Source organism: Lepidochelys olivacea (genome assembly GCF_965140295.1).
Source record: "Lepidochelys olivacea isolate rLepOli2 genome assembly, chromosome: 22".
Taxonomy (NCBI): Eukaryota; Metazoa; Chordata; order Testudines; family Cheloniidae; genus Lepidochelys; species Lepidochelys olivacea.
In genome coordinates this window covers 21,787,588-21,814,805 of record NC_140432.1, presented here as the reverse complement: position 1 = coordinate 21,814,805, position 27,218 = coordinate 21,787,588, and the positions used below count along the sequence as shown (strand labels likewise).

Below are 27,218 nucleotides of genomic sequence, written 5' to 3'. Positions count from 1 at the left end.
GGCAGCAGCGGCAGGTGGCTCAATCTGTGCATTTCCCTCTGACGCCCAAAAGGGAAAGGCCTTGGCCACTCCTAAATCTCATCCCGCCGCACTGGCGCCCAAAGAGGGGGAAAGGCGCCCAACCTCTCTCCTACCCGCTAGCATTAAAAGGGGGCGGGGGAATCCCTGCTTCACTGCCCGCGCTAACCTCCAAGGTGGGGGAGGTCGCCAGACGGCGTCCTCCTGAGGGAGCCCCGGGCAAGGATATCCCCAAAAACCAGGCTGCCTCTGCCCGAGTCGCAGACGGTGATGCCCGGCGGAAGGGCGAAGGGCTTCGCTCCGCCGGCTCCGCCCCCGTCGGGCCCGGCCGGCTCCTTCACCGTCTCCCTGTCAAAGAACACGAAGCGGCGCCACTGCAGGTAAGCAGCCATCTTGCCGACCAGAGCTGGACCGGGCAGGGGTCAGGTGACCGGGCCGCCGAGAACCGCCTCTCCTTGCGCACGTGACGGACGGCGGCCGGAGACCGTGTCACGTGGGACGCCGGGCAGGCGCCGTCCGCCGAGCCGCTGCTGGGAGCTGTAGTTTTCCGGCGTGCGCGGGCGCCCCCTTGCGCCTGCGGCCCTGCAAACTCCCGTGGCCTGCGGCACAACCGTCTGGCCACGCAGCATGTTTGCAGCACGTTTACAATAACCCCTACCCAGCCTCAGGCGAGGTACTTATTGATAGGCCTTGTGCTCGATGGACAGCGGAGTGATTGTCAACACTGAAATAATGTAGGAGGAACAGGGTTCGATAACGCTCATTAGACGTTCACAGGGGGCCTGGCTTACCGATGCATAATGCTTCCATGTAGCAACATTGCTTTTTTTATGTTATTGTACATACTGCCTCAAACCAATCTCCAGGAAGGGCCCGCCAGAGGACAGCAGGCCAAACGCTAGAGCTAACCATTTTAAATACCTAAAATCATAGATTCCCTAGGGTAGTTTGATGGATCCTGTTAAGGTTACAATAATGCAGACAAGGTAACAAGTAACAAAAAACAAGTATTTCACACAAAAACTACACAACACTTTTTTGTTTTAACCTAAAACCGCTTAAGTTCTCCCACTCTAGCAGTGAGTTTTCTTTGCCTGCTTTTGCCTCATTAGCCCCACTGGGCATACACACAAGGATCTTTATGGTCTGCGTTGATATATTAAAGCAGGGAGCGTGCGTGCATACAGGAGTCTTCACAGGGTGTATGCATGAAGCTTCCATACATCTCTCCACCTTAGGGGTATGCAGTGGCTCCTCACTCACCACCTGCCTCCCGACCTCTGGTGCATTCTTCCAGGGTTGCCTTAGGAGGGGAGGGCCACGCCTGGCCCATGTGAGCCAATCGAGCTGACGGGTCTCACGTGCCTCATTCTGGCTCTTCTGAACAGGGCCCAAATGGGGCTCGTGGCATCTGTGGCCCGGATTGGCTCCTCTCCTGAGCTTGTGCTGCATCCAGGCCGCAGGCTGTGTAAGATGCTGCAGCTGCTGCTGCTAATGGAACAACTGGTGGCGGACATTGCACAGCTGGAATCGACTTGGGAGGCAGGAGCCCTCAGAACAGCCCTGCAGCACTAGCTACCCCCAGGGAGTATAGGAAAGCAAAGTCACTAGTAGCTGTATGTAAACATACATAAAACAGCAGCAGGAAATAGTGTTATGTTGCTTGAACAGCGATTTCCACATATAGAGCAAAACATTAAGCACAGAAGGTCAAAGTCATCCCTGCTGAAGCAGTGGTCTCACTGCAATTACATCAGAGATGAATTTGGGCCAGTATGCTCAGTTGCACAAAAACACGAAAAGCCCATCTGAGCTTCCTAAACACCAGGGCTCTCAGAAAACCAATGTATTTGCATTAAGAACAGCCCAAAGGCCCATATTCTAGTTGAACAGGAGGCAGTTCCACTTCATCCGTTGTGTTATGTAAAAAGCAAGGGTTTAAACAAAGTTAAGTAAGGCCCTAAATTTCTGCACAGGGAGGGATGGGAGGGTTGCTGATCCATGGGTTCTGCCAGTGGGCGAGAGGTGCTAGGAGTGAGCTAATAGGGGGGCTGCCGACGGGTGCTCAGCACCCACCATTTTTTCCCCCGTGTATGCTCCAGCCCCAGAGCACCCACGGAGTCGGCGCCTATGCTACTAAATATGCATTAGGCGTAGTGTTGTCAGAATAACATATTGTATCCCTGCCTGTGTTCTGGAGGAGAGCTGTAGCCTTGGGAGGTGTCAGATGATGGCCACTGGTGATGAGGAAGATAACTAACATTTTAGCAAAAAGAAAAGGAGTACTTGTGGCACCTCAGAAACTAACCAGTTTATTTGTTAACGTTTTAGGTTATTCTGTAAGGGATGGCGAGTATAGGGCCGTTCAGATGTACGTTCTGTATTATCTCTATCTTGTAGGGTTAGAGCGTATGTGACTTTGCTAAATGTATTAATAAAACTATTACAAATACAGTAAGGTTCCTAAAGTGTGAGTTTTACAACAGCATGCATCGAGGTTCCCAACTCAACAGTAATTTTAATAATACTGGGCCTGATCTTGGGACAAGAACATGTCAAACCTCAGCGTGATAACTGGGAATTCTTAAGTGATCAATATAATCAATACACAATCCATAGCTCAGCAACACAGTACTACAGAAATAGAGACGATTTTCTGACTATTGCTTATGTGCAGCTAGTGGGACCAGGATTTGCTTTTGGGGCAGAATGAGGGACTGGAAGTTATTTTATATGTAGATAAGATTAATGTGCAGTGTGTAAAACATTTTTTGCATTTCTATAAGAGAAAACCCTACATTTTAACTTGTTATGAAGAAGTGTATTTTCTTCTCTTTTCAGATACATAACTTGTAGCTCCAGGGCAGATTATATCCCTAAATCATCACAGTCAGTTCACATTAAAAAAAGCCCATGTTCACATTTCTGAGCTACAAAACATGCATAAATTCAAAGTATGTAGATAAGAAATTTCTTATAGTAAGCAATTCAAACCTTTAAATGGAAAGACAGTTACAGCACAACTGAATTTGTGTGAGGTCACTTTTAATACAGGTGAAACATGGGTTGAGCAGCTGAAACGAGAAATTCTGAACTCACATTTGAGTTGAATTTCTATCTACGTGCCTCTTAGGCCATTCTTCATTACATAAAATAATCTCAGAGCAACCAAATGAAGCAATTACACCCCTAAAAGACCATCTGGCCCCAAACTCTGATTTTCCATCAGTGATAACCAGACTTCATCTCTGGTCTACAAGCAACTAAATTAAAAAACAAACCAACAAAAAACCCAACACAAGCACACTACATAACACTTGATCATTGGGCAAGAAACCCAGTTATTTTCATAGCCTTCAGTTCTGTCAAGCTAGTATAGTGTAATTAGCTGCAACGCTGGCTGACCCAACCTACAGGACAATCAGTTACTGCCCAGCGGAAACCTGCTGCAAAAGGCTTTGTGCTGGGCAAATGTGACACCAGAGATTGCCCTGTAGCATTGCAGACAGGTTGGTGTGCCCAGGGCTTAAGGCACTGTGAGGCTGTAAGAAGGGTGCTATGCACCCTGACCTGGACTCAAACCCTCCCAGAAAGTACACAGTTCTTTGCATCATACATATTCCAACAACACGAGATTTACAGCCACTTAGCTCACGCCCTCTTTTTAGATCCTCTCCAGTCAAGTTCCATCCCGGTTCATTGGAGAGGTTGAAAAATCAAGAAGCAACTAATTTACAGAGTCTTCAAGATAAGTATAGTACAAGATCCACAAGGGAGGCGTCCCAGGGAAGGCATGGCTCTAGGTGCTGCGTTTTGTGTGTATGAGGAGCTCCCTCTGCAGGCCAGCGTCAATAGTTGTGGCTGATTTGCCTGGGGGCAGATCCGTAATGAGAGTGAGCTTGTTGAAAACCCCACGACCAAAGTAATCAGCAACAACAGAGAAGCCATCATTAGAGCACTTGAGCTGTCAAAGACAAAAAGAAGCCTCATTAAGAGAGGGTTCGGTCCTGATCCAAAAGCACTCATGTGCCATCTGCTGCAATCTCAACCATATTTGGTCACTTGATTTTGGAGCATTTGTGTTGCACAAGCAAAGGAGCATTGTGACCCCTGGTGGAAGTTCTTGTACTAACACACACCTCAAGAAAGGTTTTCTGTAGTTAGGATATTCAGCCTTCCTAATTATCCACATGTTCACCCAAATATTCAGTTCATCTCCATTTAAATCATGTGCCGTCAAATCAAGTTGAACCCTAGGCTTTTTAACACCACCAACTTAACATATGTTAAAGTACACACTGCCTTATCTACATTAGATTTTTCAAATGTGTTTGTTGGAATACATTAGCTACAAATTCTAACATAACACTTTTAAATCCTTGCTTAGAAAAGGTCTGAAAAGAGAGAGACTACCTTTACAGTCTTAAACCTGCCTCGGCCAACTTGGTGCAAATTCCAACTTGACAAACTACTTTCTACCTCCTTCAATTTCACTATAGTTTCAGGTCAAACTGTTGTGCAGTGTTATTGTATGCTATTGCGCAGCTGTCATGTTCCACCCTACAGGTGGATGCCTTTCAGTGACAGCTGAAGGGAAATTACCTCTAGCTACCTCCATTTGTAAAGCACAAAAGAATCCTTTGGTATGGAAGGCACCTCAGACGTAAGTCATTCAGCTATCAATGCTCCAGAAATCAGGTTCAAGAAGGACATGTTTGCAAAGTAGCTTCATCCTTTCCTGTTCTCAACAAGTCTCTCAAACAGCACAGGAGCCTGAACTCCTGTATACATTAAGGCATACTGTCCACAGCAGCATGGGCAGCAAGTTCTATGGGCCCGTGGTGCCTGGGCACCAGAAATATTCCTGGCCCTGAGCCCAGCTCCAGCAATGTTTGAGGCCAGGTCTCTCCCTCAGCCCTGCCTTCCACCCCCAGGCGCTCCCACCTGGGCCATTTAAAATGGCCTGGGGCCCGCACCCACCAATGGCAGCACAGCGGAGCTGAGTGGCTTCCTGCCTGCTCGTTCCACATGGCTGCCAGCCCCTCCCTGCAGCCCCATGGTGGGGTGGGTCTGTGTCTGTGTCTACGCGTGCTGCTCCCGTCCCAAGCACCCCTGCAGCCTACAGGAAGCGGCGGGGGCAGTGCCTGGGGGTAGCAGCACGTGAAGGTCCCCCAGCCCTCCCTGCCTAGGAGCCCCAGATAAGCGCCACACCCTCCCACCTCCTCCCAGAGCCTGCACCCCCCACCCCTTTTCCACACCTGCCCCCAAACTCCCTCCCAGAGCCTGCACCCCCACCCCCAGCCCAGAGCCTGCACCCAAACTCCAGTCCAGAGGCTGCATCCCTCACCCCCTCCTACATCCCCACCCCTTGCCCCAGCCCAGAGCCTACACCCAAACTCTGTTCCAGAGCCTGCACCCTCTCCCATCCCCAAACTCCACCCCAGAGCCTGCACCCCAGACCCCCTCCCCCACCCAAACTCCCTCCCAGAGCCCAACCTCTCACCCCTTCTGCACCCAAACTCCCTCCCAGAGCCTCCAGCCTGTACCCTAATCCCCTGCCCCAGCCCAGGGCCTGCACCCCAGACCTCCTTCCCCAACCCAAACTCCATCTCAGAGCCTTAGGCAGGTGGGGGGCTCTGGGCGTTCTGGGCACCAACAAAATTTCTACAAACCTGCTGCCCCTGCACAGCAGAGGTTTAAACCCAGCAGGTATAAGGGGAAAGGGCAGTGATGGTGATACCCCTACCTGATGCTGAAACTGATCATGCAGATCTCTCTTCTGCTCTTGGGCTCGGATCATATCTGTGACCTTTCGGTTCTCTGGCATGCAGGTGGGACATTCTGAATCGCTCTCTGAGTAGCTCTCAAAGCAGTGCTGGTGAAAGGAATGACCACACAGGAAGTGGACTGAAGGCAGCTCCAGGGCACTTGTACAGATGCTGCACTTTGTCTTCTGGAAGATCTTGGGACTGAGACAATTTGGGTGTGGGGAGGGGGGGAGACAGAAAGAAAATGAAAAAAAGAGGACTACCCAACGTAAGACACCCCAGAGTCAGTGCACCTGAGCAGCTGCTGAATACAGGATTTTCCCTCTAGGTCTCCAAAACTATATCAAGCACACTCAACCACCAGCAACAGAACAAGAGGAGATCTTGGGGATGGACACTATAGTATGCTCAAACTAGATTTTTATATAGATAGGGAGAGAGAGAGACAGTGTCTCCTGCACCTGGTTTTGAGCTCTTCAATCTCCTGGCGGATCCTTGTGGTCTCTTCACGATATTTCTGAATCCTCTGCTCATCCTGCTCAATCTGGCGGCTTTGCTTCTGCAGCTTGTTGACAAGATAATCTTTAATCACAGACAGCGTGGCCGTGGAGTTATGAGCCAGAGTCTGCACAACTGAGAATAACCAGCACATTAATACAGAAACAAACCAAGAGCTGGAACAGCTATGCTGGTCTTATCTGGACTGCTCTTTTCTGAAATGCCATCCAAAGGCCTAAGGGGTCAGGGTTTTACTGAATTACAAAACTCTTGAATAAAACTCTAAACTTTAGAAGGTATTAGACAGGGAAACTGGGGGTTCTAGCAACCAATGTGCTTAGGGGATTCCAGAAAGAGGACAGGGAGGTGTTTAGGTGGTCAGAGCTGGGCACTGGGAGTCAAGAGACCTGGATTCTATTCCAGTTTTGTTACCAGTTCACTGTCTGTCTTGGGCAAGACACTTAACCAAAGGGGAAAACCAAGGCACAGAGACTGAATGGGGATACTGCTTAGCCACAGGCAGGTTGTGAGGCTTGATTAGAATTAGTAAGCCGCCCCGCTCAATCAGGGATCACTGGTATGTGCCCTCCCTACAGTGCAGACTGCTAGTGGACTAGCTACATCTCAAGCTGCATTGACTATTGCATTCCTCCAAACTCTCTGTCCAGAGAGAGCTCATTCTAGCCCTATTTCCTTGCTATAGGTCTTGTCATTACCGAGCAGTGGAGGCATGAGGTTCTTGTTTTCAATATGCTTCAGTACTGCTGTGATGTATTCCTTGCAGTCCTCTTCTTTCCGGGCAAAATAGCTGAGGGCCTGTTCCCAGAGACAGGTCTCTTGGTCTCCATACAACTCGCACACCTCAATCACCTTCCTGTACTGCTCATTCTGCATGTGATAATGCATGATCTGTTGAAAACTGAAAAAAGGGGAGCTAGGGTGAGAACAGGTCAGTTGGTCAGCCCACCTCTCCCCTACTCACTCCTGCAGGGACCCCAGCCTGTCACCTGGCCACATAATTCCCCTGCACTACTGCAAAGACCCAGGTCAGCCAGGCCCTCCTACATTACATTACACCACCCCTCTGCAAAAACAGCAGCAGAGACACAGGTTAGTTTTTCAGCTTGGCAACTGACCTAGGTCCCTGCATTGAGACCATCAGAGGATCTTCACCCTTCCCTTCCTCTAGTAGTACATAAAGGGTTGTGGTCCAGTGCCTGAACCAATAAGGCTCAGTCCCTGGAAGGGAAGCAGCACTCACAGTTTGCCCTGTTCATAAAGGTAGAGGACACCATCCTTGAAGTTGTGCATCTGACACAGGACCAAAGCCTTATGGAAAACTGTTCTGAACCTTCCACTCTTCAGCAGGGTGATGGCTTCGCTGTGCAGCTTCTCTTTGATCTGCAAAGGAGACAAAACCAAACAGAGTGTTTAGCTCCAGGAGCGTGGCAAATTCCACTCCAAGGATCAGACACCTACACTGCAGCTCTCCTGGGGCTGGGGGGGGGGGGGGGGGAGTTCCCTCTGCTCTTCTCCTTTCCCTATTAAAAGAACAGGAGGAATTCTCCTTGGCCTTGATTAGCAAAGAAATACTCAGCGATCAAGAGGATTGCTGGGAGCCAGCTTTCAGAACAGAAAGGGTGCAGGCGAGTGAGACAAGGCACTTTCCCAAAGGGTCATAATTCTCCAGTACCCACAATCAGTGAGACCCCTAGGGACAGAGTCCAGCCAAACCTAATAGAAATTTAATAGATGGACTGTGCTGGTTTGTCCATTCGTCTGTCCAGCACAGCATGCTTGGGTCATCCTGTATTAACACCACATATGAGCAGAGCTTAGAGGTTGAAAAATGATGCAAATAGAAATGGTGGGCCCACCGAAGCCCCTTCTCTAGCTACAGGGTGAAAGGAGCTCAAACCTGCAGATCCTGTTCATGTGCCCAGTTCTGGAGTCGAAGTTCCAGCAGTGTGTCATAGACGCCTTGGGGAGAGTCAGACTGCACCTCTGTCATGTGCTCCAGAAAAGCTTTGAGCTCCCGGGAGTTGTTTGCAAAGACTGGAATGAACTCCTCAGAATTAGCCTTTAACACAAGCCAGAAAGAAAGTCAGACACACTGTCCAATACCAAGTGCATGTCTCTCTATGGCACTCAGCATCCCAAAGCACCCCATATTTCCCCATGGTGATGAAATTATTATATGATTTGTACAAACTATGCATTGTGAGATATTTTAAAAGTCTTGATCTGCTAAAAATTAATAACTTGTTGGACTGTATGTGCTATCATCATATGTGAAGTTATGAAATCTTGCTATGTGGGAGTTACTAAAGTATGATGTGAGGCTGGAAGCACCCACTGCTAGTCTTTCAGGTACAACAATAAAGAAGCTAGGCAGTGCTAATGGCCCATCAACAAGGACAATAGCCATGGAAAAGGCTTGTCCTCACCTGTGGACTCTTCAGCCAGCCTATGGATAATGAAAAGGAGGACTTGTGGCACCTTAGAGACTAACCAATTTATTAGAGCATAATGGATAATGGCTGCTATGACTCGTCAGGAGAATGCAAGGGCTTGTGATCAGATCACATGATACTGAACTCCATTTTGGTACTTTAATTTTTCCACAAATTGGGCTGGGAACTTAGCTTGGAACAAAGAGGTTCCAGCCACACGGAAAAAGCTATACAAGGGGGAAGTGACATCACCACGGGACCTCACTCCCCACACAAGAGAACACCTGAGGAACAAAGACTGAACTGGGGGAAGTGCTGGTCCCAGGCTAATGGGATTTCTAGCCTGTGTATGGAAACTTGGTGAACTGCTTGTACTATCTAACTGCGTGAGACACTGTTTGATTCAAATCCTATCTAGCATATTAGGCTTAGATTGCATTTTTGTTCATTTGCTAGGTAATCTGCCTTGATCTGTTTATAATTTATCACTTAAAATCTTTCTGTAGTTAATAAACTTGTTTTGTTTTATCTTAACCAGTATGTTTTTGAGTGAAGCGTTTGGGAAAATCTCAGTTCAGTTAACAAAGGCTTGGTGCATATCTTCCCCACATTGAGGGGGAAGCAGACTAATTTAATGAGCTTGCATGTACAGATCCCTGTGAAGTGCAAGACAGTATACTTCTGGGTTTATACTCCAGTAGGGGTGCAAGGCTGGGCAATTGGCTGGTGCCTCCATTGTGGGTCCATGAGTGGCTTAGGTAAAGCACTCAGTTAGGTATGTGGTGCCACCTGCTGTGGTATTGGGTGATAACAGGGCTCAGAGGGGGCTAGCGGGGTGTTCTCAGCAAAAGCAGTGTGGGAAGCCAACCCAGCTGAACGGTTTGGGGGAACGGTGGTTCCAACGGCTTCCAGGCGTCACCCTGGGAGTACACTCCCCACCTAGTCTAAGATGAATCTCTCTCAACAACCAGCAGATCTAAACACTGGAAATTCAAACTTCTACCTTCCAGATCCAGGGAAACTTCCTTTCACGTGATCTTGGTGGAATTAGAACAGCTCAGTGCAGAACAATGATTTTTCAGAACTTCCCAGTTGTCTATTGCTATTAAATATTTTATTACAGATATACCCATGGATCCCAATGAGGGTCAGGGCACCATTGTGCACAGCAGTGTACAAATACATAAGATGATGCAGTCTCTGCCCCAAAGACCTTACAACCTAAACAGCCAAGGCAAACAGTGATGGACAGGCAAACATAAACAGGGCATCAAAATCACAAATCTTAGTTGTAGCGTTTTTTTTTAAAATCAACTTTCTCCCCAACTCAGCCCCTCCCCATTCCCTACAATATCTTCCTCTATTACAGACCCAATGGGCCCTTCTCCCATCCTTCCTACCACTCAGAAGTGGTTCCACTTTATTATTAGCCTGTCTGGTTATGCTTAGAGCCACTATTTTTGCTTATTCAGTGCCTGTTGTCTCACTTTCCTTTCCACCCCAATTAGCACCCAACCCCCACACCACTTTCTTGCACTTTCAAAGTTCAGTTCACAATGCTGCTGATGTCAGAGGACATGAAAGGGACCAAGGACTCTGAAGGAGAGTGCTCCCTTGCCCTGCTGCCAACTGTCCCCAATTCTTTCAGAGAAGCAGAGGCCTTGTGAGCCATCTCTAAGGGGGGGAAGTTGATGGACCCTCCCCAACGTTTCTAGGAAACAGAAGCCACATGGACCCTTGTGTCCCATTGTCTAGGATGCACTAGTGGGGAACTAGAGGGTGCTGGTGGGACCTACAGGCCCAAGCAATTCAGTTCCCTTGCTCCAAAGCCTCTGCCAACACATCACCAACTCCCCTTATGGTGGTGATGGGAGGCTGGGCTCTGCTCATATGTTCCAGTGCAGAGGTTTGGGAACAGAGGGAGAGGAACTAGTGAAGAGAGTTGCCTAGCGCTTAAAGCAGAGCCTTGGGAGCTACTGCTCCTGTGTTCTAGTCGCAGCTCTGCCACTGATTGTGCAGGTCACTTCACCATTGCTGCTGTTTACCCAGAGAGGAGAGGAGAGATCACTCTGGGATCAGACCCGAGGTCTCCAGCTTCTTGTTCACTCAAGAAACAATTATACAGGTAGAGGTAGTAAAGATGCCACCTCACCCATGGTCCAAAGGTGTCAGTATTTTCCCAATACAATGCATGAGTCCTCAGACCTGCCTAATACCAGAGGGTGCTCACCCTGGACTGTTAAGTCTTCAATAGCAATGGAACAAAGCACAAGGTTTCTTATGGCATCCGTGACCCCACATCTCCATGGGAAACTTCCCTTAACTGCAACACTCTCTCGTCGTATTTTGTCAGCTATGAAATCATCACATTAGCTACATCTCCACACTCAAGGGCACACTGGTTCAGTTACACAGATCTTACTTTTTTCCCCTCCAGCATCCCAGAGCCTTCACGGTCTCCTGTGGGCCGGTAGTCTGTGCATAGGATCTTCAGCAATTCTGTGGTCTCACTGGGGACATGGTGCATCAGGATTTTGCCATACCGCTTCATGTTACTTTCTGCCTGGTCAAATGGCAGCTTGCCAATGTACTGCAAGGCCTCCTGGTAATTCTGCAAGGAAGAGCTAGTGAAAGCTGGCACATGGTACCACCCTCTGTACTTCAGATACAAAAGCCAAAGCCCTCTCTGCACAGTAGCCAACATGCAGAGAAACAATGCAGTATTTTATTTAAATAAATAAATAAAAGGGTATCCCAAATGATAACTTTGTCCGCCACTGAAATGCGGCCATCTATGGGCTGAAATGGTGGCAGCCAGATGGACAACTGGCACTGATCCAGGACAAAACAGCTATCGCAGTAGCAGCACCTGAAGCAAGAGGACATTTAAGCCCTGTGTAATTACTTATATGCTTCAGAGGCAAGACTGACTATTGCACAATGCTAGCAGTTGTTTGTACTGCTAGCACAATTGTCCCATAAGCAGCTTAGACTCCCATGCTGCATGGAGGAGCATTCCTAACAAAGAGAGGCTTTCCTACCATATAGGGATCAAACAGAAATGTTTAAAGGTATCTTCTCACCTTGATGTCCTCCAGCTGGATTTTGAGGAACCATTCATGGTGTGCATGCTTCTCTGCCAGGTACACAGCATGGGAAAAGTAACCTGCTTGACGGAGCACCTTGATTGCTGTCTCCACATCAAAGTGGACCTCACTCTCACTGGTCTACAAGGAGGAAATGATGGGGCATTACTGGGGGGAGAGGGAGAGAGATAGACCTGATATGGATTTGCAGACATCTGGCCTATCAGCAAGAATCCTCTAGGCTGTTGGCAGATACAGATCAGCTTCCATGCATGAGGACCCAAAGAGTGACCGTTAAATTACTCTCATGCAAGACAAGCATTGCATGTGCAGATGACCATTGTTCTAGTTAGATTTCTAAGACTGAATCACACTAGGAACACAAACAATCTTCCACGCTCAAAGCTTAAGATGGCAAGTCAAATGAATGCTGCAGTGGTGCTGGAAGCTTAGAGATATGTGCACAAGTGCATGAGGATGCTGAGGACTAATCCAGCAGTCCTTATGTGGGCAAAGCTACTACTGGAATCAGTCAACAATTTTGCTATTACCCTTTTTCTAATCACTGTACTAACCTGATGGTTTTGCATAACTACTTTTACCTTCCCCCATTACCTTGATGAACTCCTCCAGTTTGGAGCTGTCTTTGAGTTTGGTGTAGCAGTTTAGCAGCAGGGTGGTGTGGTCTGCGTTAGCAAGGGACTGCAGGTGGAGTGTCTGCAAGTACGCAGTCAGGTTGTGTATACGCTGAGCATCTAAGAACTTCCGGATCACATAAGATGGCTCTAGCTTCCCAATGGTTCTTGGGAGAAAAGTGACATAAGATTGCTACTTCCAATAAGCCAGAGATAAAGGAATTGACAGCACAGCAATAAAGCTCTGGACACCAATAGGAACCCACCCACTAGGGATCCAGCTATGTTTCAGAAATAATGACTGGTCAGACCAGGATACCATCCATCCTCACATGTAGTGAAGCAAACTTAATACTCTGCCCCAGAGGCTTGGATTAAGGTTGGGGTGAAAACACATGATGACTTAACATCCTATTTTAAGGGGAAGGTGTGGTTTTGACACACAACTGAGTTAAGACCACCTCAAAAAGGGTTTAAAAACAAGGTTTCCTGAGCCCCACAGTCAGAGCTCTTTTCCCCACTTCAACATCTTAGCCACTATTATCCTGCTATTTCACTGTTGTGATCACAACTCGATAGTAAAATTTATGTCAACACTACATAAACCCCAAGAATCCCAGAGACAGAAATATGGGTTCTAAATAAGACACATAGTTCTAAGCAAGAACTCCTGCCTCTTACCCATACTCCTTTTTATGAAACTTGAAAAGGCCACTTATCAAGTTACTTTAGGCCCAAAAATGCAGGTTTTGTTAAAGTTGTATAAACCCTGGTATAAAAAGAAATGTATGAGATTTTTTTTAAAAAAGATATTTCACTGAATGTAGTTTTATTTTTTTTAAACATCCCCCAGGTGTTACATACGAATTACCAGATGGATCAGATCTGTGATTCATCTAGTCCAGTATCCTGCCTATGGTAATGGATAGCACCAAGTACTTCAGACGAAGGTGCAAGAAACCCACAGTAGGCAGATTTGGAATAATCAGTCCCCCCGTGAAGACCTCATCCCAAAAAATTAGATTGGCTACTTGAAGCAATTTTTGTCTGCATTAACTATTGTATCACTAAGGCCTGGTCTACACTACAAACTTAGGTCGACGTGTTAATCTATTAATGTATGTCTCTACACTACCGAGTCCCTTCCACTGACCTACGTCGCTTGTAAAGGCAACTTCTTTACTCCACCTCCGCGAGAGGCGTAGCACTTGATTCGACATCCACGGATCAACGGTGGCTAGTGTAGACACTGCGTTGTGTAATTCAAATGAATTGGCCTCCAGGAGGTGTCCCACAGTGCTCTGCTGTGACCACTCTGGAGAGCGCTTTCAACTCCACTGCGTGGCCATGGACAGGGAGGACAGGAGAGCTTGCAGGGAACAAGAGCGTGCCACGCATGATGAGATGTTGCAGATTATGAAGGAGCAATCAGACATGTTGAGGCATCTAGTTGAGCTTCAAGAAAGGCTGCTGGATGCTAGACTCTCTCAGTAGCACTGCCTGCCATCATCGCCTCCTCCCCAAAATGTCCTATGATGTGTGGGGGAGAAGGGGGAAGGAGTCTATATCCCTTCCACTCAGCACCAGGAGGCGATACAAGGAACAGAAGGCACCCATTCCCAGACCTTTGATTGTTATTGCAGTGCATCTGTAAACAAACTTTCCTTGTTTCTCCTCTCACACTATTATCAGCCCTTTTGCCCAAGGTTATCTTACTTTTCTTTGCTTTTCTCTGTGTTTGTGTGCATAATAAAACAAAATGGATTGAGGAAAAAAGGGTCTTTATTCATTCCACACATGGTGGCTGGTGGGGGTGAAGTTTACAGGGGAGAAAATGCAACGGAGGGAATAGTTTGGTAAGGAACAACACAGATAAGCGTCACATTACTCTGGCTCATTACTGAAATTGGGTTTTAAGGTCTCACGAAGACGCAGAGCCCCTCAGTGGGCTCTTATTGCCCTGGTATCTGGCTGCTCAATATTGACTGCTAAGCGATCTGCCTCAACCCCCCACCCCGGCAGAAACTTTTCTCCCTTTATTTCACAGATATTATGGAGCACGCAGCGGGCAGCGATAACAATGGGGATACTGCTTTCACTGAGGTCTAACCTAGTAAGCAAACAGTGCCAGCGACCTTTTAAACATCCAAAGGCACATTCCACCATCATTCTGTACTTGTTCAGCCTATGGTTGAATCGGCACTTACTGTTGTCCAGGCGGCCGGTATATTGCTTCGTGAGCCAGGGGAGCAAGGCATAGGCTGGGTCTCCCAAGATCATGATTGGCATGTCAACCTCATCAATGGTTATTTTGCAGTCTGGAAAGAAAGTCCCTGCTTGCAGCTTTCTGAACAGACCTGTGTTTCTAAATATGCGCGCCATGCACCTTTCTTGACCATCCCATGTTGATGTCGGTGAAACAGCCCGTGATCCACCAGTTCTTGCAACACCACTAAAGTATCCCTTTCAGTTTATGTACACTTTGGCAAGGTGGTCTGGTGCCAAGATAGGAATATGCGTGCCATCTATCACCCCACCGCAGATAGGGAACCGCATCCTGGCAAAACCATCCACTATGTCCTGCACATTGCACAGAGTCACTACCCTTCTTAGCAGAAGCCTGTTAATGGCCCTGCAAACTTGGATCACGATAGATCGCATGGTAGATTTATCCACTCCAAACTGACATCCCACTAACTGGTTGCAGTCTGGCATTGCAAGCTTCCACAGAGCGATAGCCACTCACTTCTCCATTGTCAGAGCAGCTCTCGTTTTAGTATTGCTGCGTTTCAGGGCTGGGGAAATCTCTGCACACAGTTTCTGGAAAGTGGCCTTATGCATTCACACAGCTGAATAACGATCCGGTCCCACCAGTCACTGCTTGTTTCCCAGAACCAGAAACGGCGCTCAACCGTGTTCAGCTGATGCATGACTGTCACCAGCAACCGTGAATTGCTTTGTTCTATGGCTTCCAGCAGGGCTGCTTGCGTGACATCACATTGTTCCATGCAGCAAGTCCTGTGTAAATACTGCTGGATGAGGTGCGAGGTGATTGTAATGCTCACAACAAGAGAGTGCAGCTGAGCGGCGTCCATGCTTATCGTGATATAGTGTCTGTGCAGCTAACCCAGGCTTTCACAAAAAAGGTGTGAAAAAGGCTTGTTTGTTTGCCATTGATTTCAGGGAGGAAGGTACGTGCATCATGGGAGGCTAACACCATGTTCCCATAACCACCCATGCCAATATTTTGGTCCCATGAGGCATTGCAAGCCCTACCCAAAATACCATTTGGCTACAGGCACTGTGATATAGCTACCCACAGCGCAGTGCTCAGTGTGCCGATGCAAGCGCTGCTAGTGAGGACGCACTCCACCGACACAATGAGCGTGGTGTGGACACACCAGATCAACTTGCTTAAATCAGAGGCTCGATGTCTACTTAAATAGTTGACAACTTTGTAGTGCAGACATGACCTAAGAGACAAAGTAATAACTTTTATTGGACCAACTTCCATTGGTGAAAAAGGACAAACTTTCGGGCTACATAGACCTGAAAAAGAGCTCTGTGTAGCTGGAAAGCTTGTCTCTTTTACCAACAGAACTAGGTCTAATAAAAGATATTACCTCACGAATAATTCATGGAGGATAGGTCCATCAATAGCAATTAGCCAGGATGGGCAGGAATGGCATCCCTAGCCTCTGTTTGTCAGAAGCTGGGAATGAGCGACAGGGGATGGATCACTTGATGATTACCTGTTCTGTTCATGCCCTCTGGGGCACCTGGCAGTGGCTACCGTGGAAGATAGGGTACTGGGCTAGATGGACCTTTGGTCTGACCCAGTAGGGACATTCTTATGTTCTCATCCACCTTGTCTCTCTAATATCCTGGGACCAACGTGGCTACCACAACACTGCAAACAACATATTATATCTCTGGATATTCATGTTATCCATAATAAGTGTCCAATCCCTCTTTGAATATTGCTAAATTCTTGACCGCAATGACATTCTGTGACAATACATTCCACAGTCTAAATGTGCACTATCTGAAAAAGTATTTCCTTTTATCAAGTTTTGAACCTGTCACCTTTCAATCTCACCAAACATACTTTTGTTTCGCGTGTTACGAGACAGAGAGAATAGAAGTTCCTGATCTACTTTCTCTGGGGCATTCATTATTTTATATACCTATATGACATCACCTCCTGTTTATCTCCTTTCTAAGGTAACAATCCCAATCTTTTCATTCTTAACAGGAGAGGTTTTCCAAACCCAACTACCGTTACTCTTTTATAAACTGCCCCTAATTCTGTAATATCCTTTTTGAGACGGGATAACCAGTACTGCCCACAGAATTCAAAATGAAGGCAAGCCACTGTTTATATGATGACACTATAATATTTTTTTGTTTAGTCTCGATCCTGTTCCTTATGTATCCGAACACCTTGTCGCTCGATATATAGCTGTGGTAAAAAAGCAGGAGTTCTTCATTGAGCTGTACACAGTGATGCTCAGGTTCCTTTCCCAAGGTGATGCTGTTAATTTAGAACCCTGTAAGGCTGATTGACAGACCCTTTATTACCACTACAACTCGTTACATTAGGTTTGACTTGTGTCTTTTACCCAGGGTCTAGCTAAATGCAAGGCCTCAGCAGCCCTGTATACTTTCATTATATTCCCCTGGCTTTTCACGGCCCTTCCTACCGTATATACTGCTGAATGGCTCCATCATGGTTCCCTTTGTTGTATAGATGATCTCCATATTGCCTGAAAATCTCTGATAAGCCATCGCTATCCAAGTGGTGACTCTTGGCCAGGTTAATAGCCATTTCAAACAGATTCTTTTTGAACAGCATCTATGAAATGTGAAGAGAAGATGGCAGTATGAGGGCAAGAGCTTCTCTCGCCTTCTTAACGCAGAGGTCAGGCAATTTCCCTGCCTTTAATCCCAAAGGAAACCAAGACATGCCACAAACTTATAATTTCCACCTCAGACCAGAGCGACTTGGGCTTCTCACTACTATAGAACAGAGATGAAGGCAGCAGAGGTAGAAGACAGGGGCAGAGCCTTGAAGGTGGGGTGGATAAGGAGAATGAACTCTTTATGGGGAATGAGAGAGAAGAAACTCCAGTGCAGAGATCTGAGAATGTAGGGGACTTAATCAGTAAAATCAGATTATGCGTACTGCAGAGAAGCAACATATTGACTAACACGTATCCACCTCCCAACTCCTGTCCTGACTCCTTGAGGCTCCCACACATAAGGTCACAAGTATGTGCCCTTTAATAGGCAGCAGGTTTAAGACAAACATAAGGAAGTATTTCTTCACACAACACATAGTCAACCTGTGGAACTCATTGCAAGGGGACGTTCTGAGAGCCAAAGCTATTGTTGGGTTCAAGCAGGAATCAGATACATTCATGGAGGATAGGTCCATCAATGGCCATTGGTCAGGGATACCTGCAACCCCATGGTCTGGGTGTCCCTAAACCAGAAGTTGGGAGTGGACAGGGGATGAATCACTCAGTAATTGCCCTATTCTGTCAGTCCTTCTGAAGCATCAACCACCGTCAGAAGACAGGATAATGCACCTGATGGACCACTGGTCTCACCCAGTATGCTCACTCTTACGTTTAACCCTCTTTGTCCCTGTGCCTCCTTTCCCTACACCACATACGGCCGTCTCCTCAAGACTCACAAACCAGAAAAGTTAAATCCCTGGAAGGAGATGTCAAATTCATTCTGTGGCAAGGCCCAAATTTAATTTTCAATTACAGTCCACAGGCCAAAGAACGTGTTCAGGACAACACGCTCTCCTCGATGCACAGACCTTCTACTGAGATCAATGGCAGGTTACCACAGAGATCAGTAGTAGAATCTGGCTTTTAATAACAGAACTGTCAGTAATTATTTGTTCAGTCCCTTATTATCACATTCAGACTCATGCAACAGGAAAATCTGCTCCCCTTCAGGTACACCGTTATTTCTGCCCTTTGTTTCTCTTCCCGCCTTATCCTCCTTTCTCTGTTTCCGTCCCTCAACTCGGTCTTCAGATATTTCCTCCTCACTTCCCTCTGCATTTCCTTCTTAGCAGCAATTCCCATCTCCTTCCCCATACCACTCACCAACTGGTCATCAATTACATAATTAATGCTTACATTCAAGTGTCCATTATAAGGCTTAAAAATGAATACTCCATTGAGATTAATGGGAGAGTTCACACCTCTCAAAGCTACTGTGTCTCAGACTGTCTGCAGATTCAGGAAGATTATGAACTGAGGCATTCTTGTTGATTCACATTTGAAGAAGTTTCCTTCACAGCCACAAGGACTAGATTTTTTTTTTTTTTTTTAAATAAAAATCTTAGATTCTGCCACATCTGAAAATAAATCCATCACAGGGAACAAGGTGTTTGACCCTCTGCTCTAGACAGTGACATATTTCACTTGCTACGCTCCTCATCAGGTAAATGTCATAAGTGCCCGCAAGGCTAGGTGTTCCTTCCACTCAATGCTGTCGAAAGCCCTCTACAGGTCTGCATAAGAAACTAAGTTGTCTACAATGACTTGGCTGTGCAGAGAAGCTGTTAGCTCATCTGATATATAACTCACTTACAGACAAGGTCAGTGAAGTCGCATCTTCTACTGGTCCCTCACCCACCTTCTCTCGCCAATATTCTGGGAGCAACAAGGCAACAACGACACTGCCGACATATAACTCACTTGTCCAAAGTGCTGTCTTCTCAACCTCTCATCTGTGGAGTTTTTACAATTCTGAAGCCATAAAACGCAGATTAAGAAGGTGGCTTGCCTCAAGTTTGGTCTGCGTATCCCTCTCCTGAAGCGCATGGATCTTCCCATCTCTAGTCAGCACGTAGAGAGACCCCCACTCTGCTAAGACATCCACCACGTCATCGAAGACCGAGCTGTACGCGATGAACTTGTTACATAGGTCGTAGACATTCAAGATTTGCTTGTCGGAGTTCTGCGGGTCGCTCCCAGCAAACTCTGATCTGGATACCAGAAGAAAGAGCAAGAGTTTAACACACATGCTCTTGGATTTCTGAGTCACATTCTCAATAGCGTCTCCTTAACACACTTAGAGCCGGGATACAAACCCCTGAACAACCATGCGAGTATGTCGTACGTTGTTAGTCCACATACTAGATGGGAGAAATCATATCTGAGTTATAAAAGGGTGGTGACAGATCCCACTGGCTCTGGAGGGTGGTGCATACCGCTATCCCAGGAGCAATGACTGGATTCTGTAGATTCAGATCAATCCATAGCAGCTTTTGCCAGAGCTCTAATACTAATCACATGCCACAGTAATGTCAGTCAACACCTGGGACGATTCTCGGGGTGCCCAGGACTGAGAGTCACCTTGTTACCCACTCAGCCTCCAGCTAGAGAGAGACTTGCTGCTGCTTAACTGGGTGTCAGCTCCCTGACACTTCCAGCCTGTTAGCCCCCAAACCATCTCCTCTGGGCTATGTCACCCCTTACTTTGCCTTGCAGGTTAACGACAGGTGCACTCCAGTTCCGAAATCCCTTTGAAGCCTTCCCCTGTAGCGTTCAGCTCCTTAATCACTGAACACTCACAGTAATAAGAGGTTTGCTGTCCCCTAAGGCAACAGCGTACACATCATCTTGAATGATTCTGCTCAGGAGCAGCATCCCGTACAATACTACAGCACTGAGTTCCACTTAGAGTGAAAACAATCATAAGTTTATCATCAAAGATCAAGATTTATGAGATAGTGAGTAAGGATAATGGAAACAGAAGGGTTACCTATCAAACAAAATTGTAACACCATTCCTAGACACTAACCTGAACTGTCTGACCTTCTGTCCAAATAAGATTATCTTACCCAAAGCCTTTTTGCAGGGTTTTCAGCCAAACCTGATTGAGACCCTATTTTCATGAATGTAATCGCACCACCCGATTACCTCCTAGGCAGAGGAATTCAGGATGGTTTCCTTGTCCCCAGATACAGTCTAGTAAATCGCTGAAGTGCATCCCTGGAAAAGGTTCTGAGCCCCTTGCTGTTCTGCTCTTCCTGTTAAATCTCACAATTCTTCCTCTGCATTTAGCTCAGACTGGGGATGGCGAATGAGACAATACGTGTCAACAGACGGACGGACAGATCTCTTTGTTCTGGCAGGAAATCAGTTCTTCACCGCTGCTGGGGATTAACACCTTGATACAAACTATCAGAACACATTTCCAGTGGATATACACATAACTCCTTACACAGCAGCCGTACCTACATTTACGAGGATAATCATAACCATTTAAAACCCGCAACTGGTACTCTTTCCGAATGAATACTATGAAAGCGACAGGCCTGTTAGGAGTTGCTGTTACAGACCAGCGAGCCCTCTGCCAGCTGAGAGCAATGGGGATCTGTGTCACAACAGCCTTGCACAACAAAGCGCCAGGAGAGCTGCAAAGAACAAAAACTGCACAGTGAATACATGTAAAATGGTCTCATCTGCTTCCCGGAGTCTTACTTTGGAGAGCTCTTCCGGTCCTTGGAAAGGATGACGAGGTATCCCCGATACCAGTGAACGATCAACTTCTGTCCCTCAAAGGCAAAGCAGGGGCCACGCTCATCTGGCTGGTACAGATACACACATTCGTTTCCTGCCACAATGAACTGGAGGTCCTGGGAGGGGTCGCTGAGCGTGGAGCAGCGTAAACCGCAACCATGCGTGTCCAGCTCCAGACGAGGATAATCTTTCACCGACAGCATATAGGACTGTGAAGGAAATATGATTTTTTAGAGATTACATCGAACGGCAGATTGGTGATAAATAACCAGGCGCCGTTACAATCAGTGGGCCAGAGTCTGACCTCCATTACAGCTTTGTCAAGCCAATATCTTACCTGGATGTTCTCCGTGGTGACAACAAAAAGGTGGGTGATTTTCCCAGACTGGCGGAAGGCAAGGCCAGTGACTGGGTAATTGCCTTCATGTAAGATCTGGGTCTTACTGTGTCGGTCTCGTGTGATGTCCCCTTTTGTAAGCACAACGCTTCCATCTGCAAAGCCTGTTGAAGGAAAAGGACTAAACTGTTTATGTCTATGGCACTTTCCAAACATTGACTAGTATTAAGTCCAAGGCAGCTGCAGTCAGCTGGATCCTCCTTGTTGTTTCCCAGACAGATATGCGTACCGGGGCGGTCCCACGGTCTTCTCACTTCACGGACACATGTATCAAACTCCTTTCCTGAGTAGGGTCTACCAGGACTTCTTCACGGCCATCTCCTGGCCCAGTGCAAAGCTCTCCTGTTTGAGAAAGTCCGTTTCTTACACGGACGCTTTCTTTATGGTTTATTTTCTCCTATTGCTCTTTTTTGTTTTGCTTTGCTACAACAGATGCCTGACTCGCTGGAACCAGTTTTGTGTAACAGTTGTTTTAAAGCACACAGTGCGCCTCATGTGCATAATTAGCACTATAAAAGTCAACATTGTAAAACGGAAGGAAACCAGTTGGTCAAAAGTCACATTTTTAGAACAAGTCTCTGGACAAGTTACTGATCCACGAGAAGACCTTCTCTCTTATCCCATGACTATTTAGCCTGCATAAGAGCCTTTGGTGATGGACCTCGTCAAAGGCTTCCTGAAAGTCCTAGTACGCTATATCCACTGGATCACCTTTGTCCAAGTGATTGTTGACACCCTCAAAGAATCCAAATAAGTTGGTGAGGCGCGACTTTCCTTTACAAAAAGCCGTGCTGATTCTTCCCCCAACAAATCGTGCTCATCTGCCCCTTGTGGGTTCCAGAACTAGCTGCTCCAAGAAGCAGTCACTCATGCCGTCTCAAAATTTTATCTCTGCGTCACGCCACAACGTGACATTCACCCAGTCGTCATAAGGCAAGCTGAAATCACCCATTATAACTGCGCTTTCTGCTTCTAGAGCCTCTCTCCAGCCAACCTTATCATTTCAGAATCGCTGTCACCATCCCGGTCAGGTGGTTGGTAACCTATGCCTACTGCTATACCTTTTTTTAGTCAAGCATGCAACCGGGACCGGATTTCCAATTAGGCACAGTAGGCACGTGCCTAGGGGCACTGGCGTTCTAGGGTCATGTAAAAGTTAAAGGTGGGTTAAAAGTTAAAAAGTTTGTACATATGTGGTTAAAAGTGGTTAGCGTAAGCTTATTTTAAAAATGATAGACAACCCAATGATACAGTAGAACCTCAGCGTTACGGACACCTCGGGAACGGAGGTTGTCCGTAACTCTGAACAAGACCGTACAGACTTCAGACACCGAGTGGGGTTGGGACTGCAGGTAGGGGGGAGTCAGGGCTCTGGGGGTATCAGGGCTTCTGACCCTTGGGAGCACCAGGGCTCAGGCCTTTAGATCTCAGGGGAGTGCTGGGGCTTCAGCCCCAAGGCTCCATTCCCACCTTCTGCCTGGGGGGCGGGGGCGCCAGAGCTCGTACAGCCCCGCTCCCAGTTTCAGCAGGGGAGGGTCACGCCGGGGCTGAAACCAGCGCTCCCCTCGTAGCTAAAGCCCCAAGCCCCAGCACCCTGCCCTCCGGGGCTGAAGCCGGGAAAAGAACTGCGGGGTTTCAGCCCCAGCACTCCCTCCGGGTCTAAAGCCCTTAGCCTGGTGCTCCCGAGGGTCAGAAGCCTGGACCCTTTTAACTACTGAAGGATAACTTTTAAAAAGATATGGACTGTGAGGCTATCACTAGCGCGTTTGCGAAGCAAAAGTCAAGGAAGGAAACATGTGCAGTAAAGTAGCACTTACCTGCTACCAATGTGATTGTTTTAATCACATTTATTCAATACAATAACAAAAAAATACATATTTAAAATTACAAAAAACACAAACATCAGCTGTAGGCGGGGGTGAGGAGAGGACGGCGGCGCTGAAGATGCTGTGCCGTAGGGCGCGGAAGGTATAAATCCGGCCGAGCATGCAATTTCTATCCATAGTGAGTCTATGGTACAGTTTGTTTCATTTCAGATTGGCACCTTATTTGACTACGGTTTCTTTAACATACAATGCAACTCCCCCACCAGTGTTACGTTCTTTATCTTTCCTATATATTTTATAGCCTGGTATTACCATATTGCAAAACCCATTCTCCTCCGCCTGAACAAAATCTCAATTTGGGGTCAAAATTACCCGAGTGTCCTTTTTGTTTCTGTTCTTTCCTTTCTTGCAATATAGAAAAAGAGTATGTACCTAACTTTTAAACCTCAATAGAACATTAAATCTTGTTTTATGGTAAAAATTATGGTAAAAATCAAGATTTGCCAAACTTTTGCAAGTAATTACTGGCATTCTCAACTAGCGTCAGGTTCATTCTCTTTAGGGTGAAAAGCATGTGACGTGAAAATGTCAGAACGCTCTACGCTGCCTTCTATAGGACCAATCCATTTTCATTCCATCATATTAACTTCAGAGTTTGTTCGGCACCTTCAGGAGGCGTTTGGCTTTTCACTTACCGATAGCCATGAAGTTAAGAGTCTCATGGACAGTTATGCAGGACACAACTGTAGGTTTGTTACCCGGTATTGCTGGGAAAATCCTTGTGCAAAGAGGATTCCCACCATCTCGTTTCTCTAAGTTCCAGACTTTAACCTGCAAACAACACAGACAGAATGTGAGTAGATATGGTCTTAAGGTATATTGGGGCCACAACCTGGTCCCTTTTAAGCCCATAGGGTGAGAATTTAACACACTGTTTTTACACCAAAGACATTCCCAAACTAATCCCAATACATTGTTCTTCCTCAGAAAAGCACACAAGATGAGCTCATGTCCTCTTTGTCATTTCACTTACCAGCGGGTTAATGCCTTCTTCATCTTCACCAACAGAAGCCAAGATGCTGTGCTGCTTCAGCTGGTACAGGTGAGTCACCCTCAGCTTGTAAGCCTGGAAACTGCTCAGCTGAAGGGAGCGTGGCAAGAACCAGATCTGACCTTCCATATGTAGAGGATAGTCAAGGTACTCAGAGAAAACAAAATGAAACCACACATATCACAACCAAACCCTTCTTAAGCTACCCTTATTTATTGACAGCTGGCCAAATATACTTATACTAGCTATTGTTCCAGTCACTGAAGCGATCGCAGGGCAACAAAACATTTAGTGAACATTTTAACGTGCAGGTGACCTGGAGTTGGAAGAGGCAGACGTTTTCTATATGCCAAAGGGCAACTGAAAAACAAAACAACAGCTCGGCGCACACCTAACAGACGTCCTACTTTAGTTTAGGGCCCAGTGCTGCGAGGTACTAAACACTTTTGACGACTCCCAATGAGAAGCGCCTCACGGGAGGCTTTCAGAACCTTCCTATATAGAACCCATAGCGTATTTCAAGATGAGGGTGGTCACCTTGTTTCTAGTACATAGATGAAATAGAGTACACTAAGCAAAACTTTCTAGTTCTTACCAGCAGTGATTCTCAGCCACGCAGAACACATTCACAAGTGTCTTCACGTGCATCATGCAACAAAGAAAATGGACCACACTTCCTAAAGCCTGAGCGATTCCAAAAACACACAATATGTCAGCAAAACCACACCTTGCGGTTTCAGTGAGTGCTTACCATACCCCAGTTAACTACCCAAAACTCTCTTTCTATAAAGGAGAAATATTCTGAAGTTTGACTGCATTATACATCACTCACACACTTTCCATTTCATTTCTTCACAAAACAGGCAACGCACAGGTGGTGGGAGAGCAAGTTTCTTCCACTCCACACCATCAGTGTGTCTCAGCCCCACTCAGAAGCCCTCTCCTCTAGGAGTAAGTGGGAGTTCAGGCCACACAGCTCACCCAGCCCTGGACCCGTGGGCTGAGATTAGTGGGGGACAATTTAGTGACGTGAAGCAGACATGCAAATATTTGAACATTACACCACCAGCCAGGCACGGGGAGCAACCTTGTCACGAAGCTGCCGACCCTGGATGGCGCGATCTCACTGGCCTTCCCCATCGGTTGGCAGCAGCGGCAGGTGGCTCAATCTGTGCATTTCCCTCTGACGCCCAAAGGGGAAAGGCCTTGGCCACTCCTAAATCTCATCCCGCCGCACTGGCGCCCAAAGAGGGGGAAAGGCGCCCAACCTCTCTCCTACCCGCTAGCATTAAAAGGGGGCGGGGGAATCCCTGCTTCACTGCCCGCGCTAACCTCCAAGGTGGGGGAGGTCGCCAGACGGCGTCCTCCTGAGGGAGCCCCGGGCAAGGATATCCCCAAAAACCAGGCTGCCTCTGCCCGAGTCGCAGACGGTGATGCCCGGCGGAAGGGCGAAGGGCTTCGCTCCGCCGGCTCCGCCCCCGTCGGGCCCGGCCGGCTCCTTCACCGTCTCCCTGTCAAAGAACACGAAGCGGCGCCACTGCAGGTAAGCAGCCATCTTGCCGACCAGAGCTGGACCGGGCAGGGGTCAGGTGACCGGGCCGCCGAGAACCGCCTCTCCTTGCGCACGTGACGGACGGCGGCCGGAGACCGTGTCACGTGGGACGCCGGGCAGGCGCCGTCCGCCGAGCCGCTGCTGGGAGCTGTAGTTTTCCGGCGTGCGCGGGCGCCCCCTTGCGCCTGCGGCCCTGCAAACTCCCGTGGCCTGCGGCACAACCGTCTGGCCACGCAGCATGTTTGCAGCACGTTTACAATAACCCCTACCCAGCCTCAGGCGAGGTACTTATTGATAGGCCTTGTGCTCGATGGACAGCGGAGTGATTGTCAACACTGAAATAATGTAGGAGGAACAGGGTTCGATAACGCTCATTAGACGTTCACAGGGGGCCTGGCTTACCGATGCATAATGCTTCCATGTAGCAACATTGCTTTTTTTATGTTATTGTACATACTGCCTCAAACCAATCTCCAGGAAGGGCCCGCCAGAGGACAGCAGGCCAAACGCTAGAGCTAACCATTTTAAATACCTAAAATCATAGATTCCCTAGGGTAGTTTGATGGATCCTGTTAAGGTTACAATAATGCAGACAAGGTAACAAGTAACAAAAAACAAGTATTTCACACAAAAACTACACAACACTTTTTTGTTTTAACCTAAAACCGCTTAAGTTCTCCCACTCTAGCAGTGAGTTACTTCATGAGACTAGCTATTACCAGCAGGACAGTGGGGTGGGAATAGATATTGTTTCATATTCTCTGTGTATATATAAAGCCTGCTGCAGTTTCCACGATATGCATCTGAGGAAGTGAGCTGTAGCTCACGAAAGCTTATGCTCTAATAAATTGGTTAGTCTCTAAGGTGCCACAAGTCCTCCTTTTCTTTTCATGAGACTAGAATACATTATAAAATAATAACGTTTCTGATAGTTGTAGTTTTTTCTTGCTTTCTCATTTTGCAAATGTTCGATTTCAAATTGACGGTTTCTTTATTGGAGGTTTACTAAGAAGCAAAAGCCTCTCTCTTCTACTGCATGGCAGACTCTAGGGCCGGATGACTTCCTGGTTTTGAGATGGGGAAAGAAAGGCTGCTTTTTGTTGTTAGTGTTTTACCAGTGAAACCAAAAAGAAAAGGAGTACTTGTGAAACCAGGAATTACAACACACCTCCCCATGCCTCATTAACACGTAAGAATCTTTGTTCATGTGTTGTGATGCCTGTGTGTGACGGTTACATAGAACCCAGGGCCTCACACTACCAGGCCACGGAGAAGGTATACAGACCTCGTCCCCTGAGCATGCACATGTACAGAAGACTTCATATGAAAACCTAAGTGTTTTCAGTGAGAGGATGCATAGAGTTTTCTTTGCCTGCTTTTGC

At 47.2% G+C, this 27,218-nt stretch overlaps 2 protein-coding genes across 3 annotated transcripts in view; both read right to left on the bottom strand.

Moving 5' to 3' along the window:
• The window catches only part of HMBS (hydroxymethylbilane synthase), a 29,756-nt gene extending 29,295 nt beyond the window's left edge, over nucleotides 1–461 (bottom strand). For both annotated transcript variants that reach the window (XM_084612002.1, XM_084612003.1), the window contains exon 1: nucleotides 248–461. In XM_084612002.1, coding sequence (XP_084468128.1) covers nucleotides 248–410 — 163 coding nt within the window. In that variant the 5' untranslated portion in view covers nucleotides 411–461. The remainder of the gene's footprint in view (nucleotides 1–247) is intronic.
• A 2,585-nt stretch (nucleotides 462–3,046) lies between these two features.
• VPS11 (VPS11 core subunit of CORVET and HOPS complexes) lies at nucleotides 3,047–25,892 on the bottom strand. The gene is made up of 16 exons (XM_084611801.1): nucleotides 25,677–25,892; nucleotides 24,267–24,415; nucleotides 23,929–24,064; nucleotides 21,348–21,511; nucleotides 20,972–21,219; nucleotides 19,269–19,470; nucleotides 17,162–17,313; nucleotides 12,439–12,625; nucleotides 11,821–11,964; nucleotides 11,160–11,348; nucleotides 8,203–8,364; nucleotides 7,546–7,685; nucleotides 7,001–7,203; nucleotides 6,248–6,419; nucleotides 5,765–5,987; nucleotides 3,047–3,982 (listed from the first exon to the last, which is right to left on the bottom strand). The coding sequence occupies exons 1-16, from the start codon at nucleotides 25,837–25,839 to the stop codon at nucleotides 3,818–3,820; spliced, it is 2,799 nt and encodes a 932-aa protein (XP_084467927.1). The 5' UTR covers nucleotides 25,840–25,892; the 3' UTR covers nucleotides 3,047–3,817.
• Nucleotides 25,893–27,218: the final 1,326 nt, after the last annotated feature.

Excerpts from the sequence above, each read along its gene's own strand:
- VPS11 (XM_084611801.1), bottom strand. The coding sequence starts at position 25,839 with ATGGCTGCTTACCTGCAGTGGCGCCGCTTCGTGTTCTTTGACAGGGAG. Across the intron at positions 21,220-21,347 it reads TCACCACGGAGAACATCCAG|TCCTATATGCTGTCGGTGAA; the intron begins GTAAGATATTGG and ends TTTCCTTCACAG. Across the intron at positions 8,365-11,159 it reads GGATGCTGGAGGGGAAAAAA|GCTAATTCTGAGGAGTTCAT; the intron begins GTAAGATCTGTG and ends CTTGTGTTAAAG.